The sequence below is a fragment of the Teleopsis dalmanni genome, chromosome 2 (assembly GCF_002237135.1).
Source record: "Teleopsis dalmanni isolate 2A chromosome 2, ASM223713v2, whole genome shotgun sequence".
Lineage (NCBI taxonomy): Eukaryota > Metazoa > Arthropoda > Insecta > Diptera > Diopsidae > Teleopsis > Teleopsis dalmanni.
In genome coordinates, this window is record NC_051847.1 from 85,977,358 (window position 1) to 85,986,662 (window position 9,305).

The 9,305-nt window shown below is 25.9% G+C and overlaps 1 protein-coding gene and 1 long non-coding RNA gene across 2 annotated transcripts; one reads left to right on the top strand and one right to left on the bottom strand.

The window, feature by feature from the left end:
* Positions 1-2,943: 2,943 nt before the first annotated feature.
* LOC119675155 (RNA-binding protein 12B-like) lies at positions 2,944-3,700 on the top strand. The gene is made up of 3 exons (XM_038086344.1): positions 2,944-3,026; positions 3,126-3,540; positions 3,608-3,700. The coding sequence occupies exons 1-2, from the start codon at positions 2,991-2,993 to the stop codon at positions 3,396-3,398; spliced, it is 309 nt and encodes a 102-aa protein (XP_037942272.1). The 5' UTR covers positions 2,944-2,990; the 3' UTR covers positions 3,399-3,540; positions 3,608-3,700.
* A 2,741-nt stretch (positions 3,701-6,441) lies between these two features.
* Positions 6,442-8,328, bottom strand: LOC119677920. Its single transcript, XR_005252301.1, has 5 exons — positions 8,240-8,328; positions 7,909-8,033; positions 7,613-7,686; positions 7,408-7,555; positions 6,442-6,498 (listed from the first exon to the last, which is right to left on the bottom strand). It is a non-coding gene; the product is annotated as an uncharacterized LOC119677920 (long non-coding RNA).
* Positions 8,329-9,305: the final 977 nt, after the last annotated feature.

Here is a 9,305-nt window from a genome sequence, read left to right on the forward strand (position 1 = left end):
AGTATAAATATTATAGAGTAGCAATCTCGTACAAGCAAATTTTTGTATGAGGTTGCTGCTGCTGGCAACCTTTTTGCACTCAAAAAACACTCCATTCTCTTCATGTCTTGTTTTCTGAATTGCTTTGGAAATTAAAGTAAAGGGCAAAACGATTCTCTCAAATAACTCTTTTCGTCGTTTGTTATATTGATCAGTGCTTCTGCGAATTTATTAGGAAGGTATATGTAGGAAAAAAATATTACTCTAGTCTTTTTGAGTGCTTTCATATTGCATGTGCACTTTACTAGCATACATACAGTAACGAACAAAATTATTGGCACAGTAAGCAAATTGAACTATTAAAAATCGCATTATTAACAGGATAAAAATAGTGCAAAAGTTCAATTTGCTTGCTGTGCCAATAATTTTGTTCATCACTGTATATATTTACATATTTCTTTTCTATTTCTCAGCATGTAGGTATGTTTGTATTGATTTTGCATCCAATATTAAGAAATTGTAAGCGTAAAAAGAAGTTTGGTTTTTTTTGTTTCATATCAGAAACAATGCTACTATTATTTTTATTGTTTTGATTCTGATTTAAAACTGTTTTTAAAAATATCTATGTATATGTAAAGGCTTACTAATTGCTTCATTATACACATATGTATGTATGTATATATTATGAGCTTCATGTGTTAATAAATAAATAAATAAAAAGAATAAATATAAAAATGTTTAACCAATTCTGATGGTGCAGTTACAACCTCATCTTCTTTCCGTATTTGGGGCCAAAAATCTATTTCTCTACGTATATTATATATACGTATATATGTATATATATATATGGGAATGTAAGGAATATATGAGAATAAACCCAAAACTAATAAAATTCATTAAAAAAAACATGAGTACCCTTTATTTCTAGGAAGTTCTGAAACAAAAATAATAATATGTTCATATGCCTATGCCTATGACCATAAAATAGAATATATTCCTCTATTTAAATTTGGTGCTGAAAAGTGATATTTAGTTTCAATGAAATATAAATACACAAGGGTACAAAATAGAGTACAAGGAAACAAAATCATAACAAAAAACTTACATGCACGTGCTCACTATGTTATAGAACGTTGTAGAGAAATTCATTGTGCTCTCTATTTCATGTAACGTTGTTACCCGCGCCCCCACAGGTCTACTTAGCAAATTGAGTTTGTTTTCAGATTTCTACTCTATAATATTTATACTCAATGGTTGCCCCAATGTACTTTTTAATGAAAAGTAAAGTATGAAAAGAAAAGTGAAATATTTGACAAAAAACTGGTTTCTTTGCACTTTCTGTTGCACCAACACTTTTTACTTTGCGCTTTGCAAAAGTAAACTGCAAATACAAAAAAATTGCAAATGATTAATTCACTTTGCAAATTTTGCAAAGTGATTTCTTTCAATGCGTAAAATGAAAGAAATCATTAATAAATAAATAAAAATAGTTTTAAAAAAATATAAATAGAAAATTAGTTTAAGCAAATATTATTGCTGTTTTTGAAATAAATTTAGTTGCAATAATTAAAGGGATATATTACCGGATAATACTTTTAAATTGTGAATTGAAGAGTTCAGTTTCTAAAAAAAATTTATAATACATTTAATATAAATATTTTATGTGAATTATTGTTTAAGCATGAACACTTATTTATTATAATGATCAGTTTATTATTATTATTAGTCTGTTATCGTTCAAATTCTCCGAATTATGAACTAAGAAAAAACATGGGTAAAAAATATCCTATAATAGCTAACATTGTAACATTTTTAAATATCTAATTATCCGTATCTAATTATGATAATAAAAATATATTTCTAAAGACTATAATTAAAAAATTAGAAGTGTTTGGATTTCCGTCTCTTTTTGAACCTTGTTTGAAATGTAATTAAAAATAATTTAGTCCACTAGGATTAATAAAATTAGTTAAGTTAGTTATAAGTTAATTTTTTAAAATTGGTTAATGACAGATTTTCAACTAAATTTTTATATAAAAGCAACTTATTATATTTTTTAACTTTGTTTTTCAATATAATTGTTGTTGAAACAACTCATACTCATACTCTTTACATTTAAATTCTTTTTTTATAACTTTTCAAACTGCAAAAAAAATTAAAAGCATAAAAATTGTTTCTATGGATATATACAACTTCTTTATCTATGATTAAAATAAAAGAAATCATATACAAAAATTTTGTGTTTTGTATTAATATATAACATATAATTGTACTAAAATTATACAAATATTACAAATTGTAATAATATAAATTATTAAAATAAAATATTATTTTAAAAACTTTTTTTTTAAACAAAAATTAAACTCATAAGTACATACTATGCATAAATCATGTACTCATAGCATCAAAATATCAAACAAACAAAAAACAAGTATACATACAGAATCGAAATGCTTTCAAAAACCAATACAAAATGAAAGTGATCTAATTTTTTGGTGCAACGCTTTGCTTTGCATTTTAGGCAAAGACTTTGCAGTAAAATTTTTATTTGCAAAGTGCAAAGTAAATTATGTTAAGTCTTTGGTGCAACGCTTTTCACTTTTACTTTGCAAAAAAAAGTCACTCATAAGTTTTGCAAAGTGAAAAGTGAAAAGTGTTGGTGCAACAGGGTTCAGGTGCGGGGTCGAATGGTGACTTGCTCGGCCACCTAACCAAAAAAAACAACACCACAGGCAGAGACATTGGCTGATTTTTTATGGACATCGCGGAAAGTTCGAGGTAATGTCTGTAACATTTACTTCATTCTTATTGGATTAAATATTCTATTCCCTCACAGGCCTACATCACAGTCTATTTGACTTTTAATTACAAATTATATAATAACAAATATAATATTTAACAATTACATATTTTTATTTTTATTTAAATTTATTATTGAATTATAACTAAATTCATAATTAATAATTTATAATTAATTATTCCAGAATCAAAATATATTTCCAATACTTTATATGGGCTACCCCATGATCCCTGTGATCAATTATAATGTAAGTATTTTAAATATTCAATAATTTGACATAAATTTTGTACATACATTTTTATTGATATATTTATTAATAACATTTAATCATATTTGTATCTTTCAGCCTCTGCAACATCAGCCGCAACAATATTGGCGACGTCAGCCACAGAACAATGGGCGACGTCAGCCACAGAACAATGGGCGACGTCAGCCAGTGGACGAATGGCGACGTCAACCAAAGGACGCTCGGCGACGTCAGCCACAGAATAATCGGCGACGTCAGCCAGTGGACGAACGGCGACGTCAACCGCAGGACGATCGGCGACGTCAGCCACAAAACAATCGGCAACGCCAGCCAGTGGACGAACGGCGACGTCAACCGCAGGACGATCGGTGACGTCAGCCACAAAACAATCGGCAACGTCAGCCAGTGGACGAACGGCGACGTCGGCAGGAAGAAGATCGTCAACGGCAAGAGGAAGAGGACCGCCAACGTCGTCAAGAAGAGAATAAAGAAAAACAAAAGAAAAAGAAACAATGTAAGTTTTTATATTATATTTTTTTTTAATTGATATATATTAACATATATATTTTAATTTATTTCAGTTTTCCAATTGCGGCGTAAGCTGAAGATGGTACAAAAAGAAAATCCCCAATTATCAAAGAAAAATGTTTGAAACGATCATAATAATATACAGAACGTGCTAACTAATGTGAACTGATTCAGACAGAGCAAGTTCACATTGAAATTTGAAATTTTTTTATGTGTTTTTCTAATTTTATTAATAAAAAATATAAATGTAAATGTAATTATTAAATTTTTAAACAAGCGCTAACAGTTTTACTTTTAACAATAATTTTTTTTGAAAATAAGCTGTCACTTCCGTTTGTACTTTATTTCGAGCAAGCATTTTATGCACCCGTTTCTCTCGACAATTCTTCAGTACTATTAAATGTTTGGTAACACGATTGTCTTCTCCCCAAGCGATTACTTTATTGAATGCGGTTAAAGCTTCTGTCGAGCTAATAGTTGGCGTGTTTCGTTGTTCACTAGCCCTTTCGTCTTCATAATCATTATCAACTTCATTATTCTCAATGTCTAGTTCAACACACTATCTCTCCTCATCTAATCTCATAATTTAAATCTAATTCAGCTAATAAAGTGTTAACTTTAAAATGGGTGGTTTATATCAGCAAGGTATTGCTGCAGTTATGTACTCAATGAAATGTCGTCTTCAATATTGAAGTTTTGTTCAAAATTTAGTAAAGTTTTTCAACATTTTCGGATTGCTTCAACTTTGATTTTATTCCAATGTTAGATTTGTGATAACGTCTTTAAGCGTTGACTTGGCCAGCGTTAAATATCATACGAATAACATTTGGTTTATTGGTTGAATTAAAGGAGTTACATTTGGTGGCATGTATACTACAAAAATACTACTATCATCTAACTGCAAGACCTGTCCAGAAGGGTGGCAAGCAGCATTGTCTAACAGTAGAATTGTCTATGGCATCTAAAATCTTTGTTTTATTTTTTTTTATCGTACAAACTGAAGTACATATTTTTGATTTGTACATTTTGCGAAAAAAGCCTATGCAGTATACCAAAGAAAGCTGACGCCTAGGAATTGAAATAACATTGTAACAAAAACAAAATATGCTCATGTTTTTGATAATTTATATTATTTATAAGCCTTAAAATAAAAAAATAACAGAAAGAATAAAAGTTTTCAGTTGTTCACATAATTGGATCGTCACCTTGTCCACTCTATAAAATACCACGTGTTAATTTTTTCGGTGATTATTTTGTCCACATAAATGGATATTTACTTAATCGAGTATTCACATAACCAAGAGAATACTGTAATTAAATTTATATTAAAATAAAATATCTTTTATTTTTTATTGTATTATTATATATTATTTTATTATTATTTTATTATGTTGTATTTTATTATATCAAAATAAAAATAACTTTTGATTTTAATTTAAAAAATTATTTATTATTCATATTAAAAAATTAATTATCACAACAAAATACAGGTTTGGAATTTCCATGTAGTTACCGATTAATTGGCAACACAAATTCTATTGTATTGTCAATAGGTTACTTTTTAATCAAATGGTCAGTAGATACCTGTCCATTTCATACTTATACGTATACTATTTATACGTTATATACTATTTACTTCTCCTTTCCTAAATTAGTAGTTGTAGATCTGCACTTAAGCAAAGTTAGCCTTGCTCAAACTTCTTGAACTAGATAAGAACGTACTCTTAGATAGTGTTGTCATATCTAAACAATAGTTGGTCTAGTTACAAGTAATCTTGCTAATGCAGGCTATGACGATCATAGATATACGATAATAAGTGAAGATGGGACCTGGTTTTTAATAATAATAATAATAATAATAATAATAATAATAATAATAATAATAATAATAATAATAATAATAATAATGTTTGTTTGAATTCATACTAAACTATTAAAAATTGTTTTCTGCTGTTAAATTAAGTTATAAAAATTATATTTCGTTCCTTCTGATATAATAAAATAATTTTAAAATTGTGTGTAAATCGGTTTTTGGATATATAGTTATGTAGAATTCTGTGGATCTGTGTGTCTATTTATTTCTCAAGATTTTTATATTTGTTTTTAAATCTGAAATATTTATTTGTAAATATTGTCGCGAACTTTTAAAATTAAGAAAAATATATTATTTCTGAAATCTCTATATAATATCTACATAGTTTCTTTTATTAACTTTTAATTTTTGTTATATATTTAGTTGCCGAATACAAACTAGTTTCTTATTCTTAAATAGTCTTATTTTTTTTAAAAATAATTATTTCACGGGCTAAATAGTCTTAACTTATAATTTTTATATATCAAATTAATTTCACGGGCTAAATAGTCTTATATAATTTTTATATATCAAATTAATTTCATAATTATGTTCTCTAATTATTGAAGTAATTAAAAGCTAGCTTAATTTTTTTTTCTAAGCTTATACAAAAAATTATTACAATTATTCCAAAAATTGTGACCATACAAAAGTGATGATATACATATATTTGTTAGTAAGTGGTCTTAATACAAAAGTGATGATATACATATATTTCTTAGTTAGTGGTCTTAATCAATTACTTAATAGATTTAAAAGTAATAATTATCATTATTACTAATGATTATAAAAATATTTTTAATTTTTATTCACAATTTATATAATATATGTTAAATATGTTTGATTGGTGAGGTTTCTACAATAGTTTTAATTTGTTTCTTTTTTTTTAAACATAATAATTTTTATAAAAATTTCGACTTGGTATTTATTCTAAACATATATATATATATATTCTAAATCTATATATTCTAAATCTTTTTATATATTTTCTTATTCATATATAAGTTTTAAATTTATAATATCAGCATTTGTTCTATTTATTCGTTTCTGTGCTTTGTGATTACATTCCTGACTCCGCAATACCTTCCTCATCTGTAATATAAAAAAAGAAATATTAAAATAATTGAAAAATGTCTAAATTTTAAACAAATACATGCTATATCTATCATATGTACATACAATGACATATATATTAAGTATTATATATTTTCTTAAAAGATATGTTAAACTATTAATTTTTGAGGTTATTAATACTTTAATTCTAATAATTATATAGTTTTAAACTTGAAGAATGAAGAATTAAAACTATTTATTCATTTTAATTTTATATAACAATAAATTAGTTTACATTACTCTATTTGTCTTTTAACTTCAAAGTTTATTTAGTTTAATTAATTAACGTTAAAAAAAGTATTTATTTCTCAATTTACAAATTAACATGTATACATATTAAATCAATATCTTTAATTTAATACTGTTGTTAAAAATAATAATTGTCATATACAATTATAATAATAATAATAATAATAATTCTAAAAATAAAAATATAATAACAGTAATTATAATATCATTAAAATTATAACACAAATCTAACAATTATAATCTAATAATAATAAACATTATAGCAATAATCATAATAATAACAATTATAAATGAAACGAATATATTATAGATAAAATAAAAAAAAAGTATAATTGATTGATAATATATTAGTAATATTTTTAAATAGTTGATAGAACTATATGCTTTGTAATCGACTAATGTGTTTCAAAAATATAGATATTTGTAATCAATAGCTGAAACAGGGAATTCAATAAAAATTATGATAATATTAATTATTACAATATTAATAACAATTACAATGATAATAATAGTTACAATTATAAAAATAACAATAATAATTACAATTATTACAATAATATTAATTTTAATATTTCATATTTAATTTTTAAGTCAATAAAAATGTTAATATGTTAAAAAAAAGTTAGTAATGAAACAAACCTTTACGCATAGCATAGACGAATATATCAACAAAATGATCGGTACCAATACGATCGCGGAAAGCATGCATACAACGACAAGTGTTTGTGAAGGATTCGGTACTCCATGTTATGAATTGGAGATGGCGTAATATACGTTGTTCACTTCCCTAAATTTAATAAAGTCATAAATCAGTTATAAAAATTTAAACAGAATGTTTATTTACCCAATTCGTATCGACATGATGTCATTGGCACGTGAGTCTTTTGTAGTTTTCTTACACCTGGTATAACTTCTTTTCTAAAAGATGACAAGCAGTATGAAAATAATGATTAATAGTGCAGAAATAGCGACGTTCAATGTGGTGTTATCTTGATCTTAGAAATATGAGAAAAGATATAAATATCAACAAGAAATCACAACGACAATATATATTAATATGATATGAATGAATTAATTAAGTTTAAGCTTATGAGACTACATGTAATCCGCAAATCTGAAAGACTGTTTAATGTCTATTACCTTAGCTGGTGATGATAAGTGATCTTTAAATAAAAGTATTCGTTTAGCGTTACTTTATTGATCGCAGCTCCTGAACACAAAATAGGTGGAGTGGATTGCGTTGTTGTATTAAGTCGTGTACTTCACTAAAAAACATAAAAACTGTAAATAAATTTTAAAGTATATATAATAAAATATTGAATTGTACAATTTTCACGATTTATTGTAATTAAACAAGAAAAAAACAAAAACATAAAAATTGAAAATATTAATTTGTGTATGTGTTTAATACATTAAAATTTGTTAAATTAAAAATGTATTATATGTTTAAATTTTTGAAATTTATAAATACCTTTCAATTGACTTATCTTTTCCGATTTATAAAGGTCCTCGTTGGCACACCAATGTTACTGAAATGATTCCTTGTACACTATATTTTTCAAGTAAGCTCCAATTGAAATATTGGAATTTCTCTTATCTGCTCTTATGAGTGTAATTTAAAAGAATATAAAAATGTACAAAAAATTTATAGATGTACTTTAAAAGAGAAAAGTTTCAATAAACAATATATATAGTGAAATTAACTACTTTGTATCACAACTAATACAAATAAAAGTTGTAGTATTAATTTCTTTCTTAGCATAATAATCTGATATGATTGTGTACAAATTACATTCGCGATGTGTTGCTTAACCCATGCTGCACAATGAATGCAAACTTCGTCGAGAGGATCGCAATATTTCATTAATCTTTCCTTAATACTTATTCTGTATTGTTGTGGAAGTATTAATGAAGTCAACGGAAGAGTTTTAATGAAAGCCTCACAATATTGCAAGGCGAAAATACCGCAATTGTTGCCATCATCAGAAGGTTGTGTTTCATATTTTATATTTTCTATGATCCAAATATTAAATGGAAATTTTTTCTTAAATACAGTTATATAATGTTGGGAAATGGATTCTTTCAAAGGCGTATTACCATATGGATCAATACTGACAATTGTTCCTTTTAAGAAATCAGCAAAACAAATGAGAAAATGATTATCCCATAAATGCGGAATAATAAGTAAGTGGGGTTGTTTTTTTAAAAATTGTTCAAAAAAAGATTCATTATTTAAATTATTTTAACACGGCAGAAGTGAACAATTCTCTCTCTTACTTTCATAAATAATCACTGTTAAAGATGCTTCTAATATTGAGTTAAGAAGCCAGTTATTATCATTCAAAGTACATAAATCGCTTTGCGTATAAAAGTGCTCGAAACGGTTACTTTCTTCTTTCAACACATTAGTGAAAAGTGTAGTTAGTTTAAAAGCATAATACTTTGTCGGATATGTCAAATCATTTTGACTAACATTACTACAACTTTCCATTGGTACAATAGAATAGTTGTTTTCCGACAAAGTGTTTGATTCAACA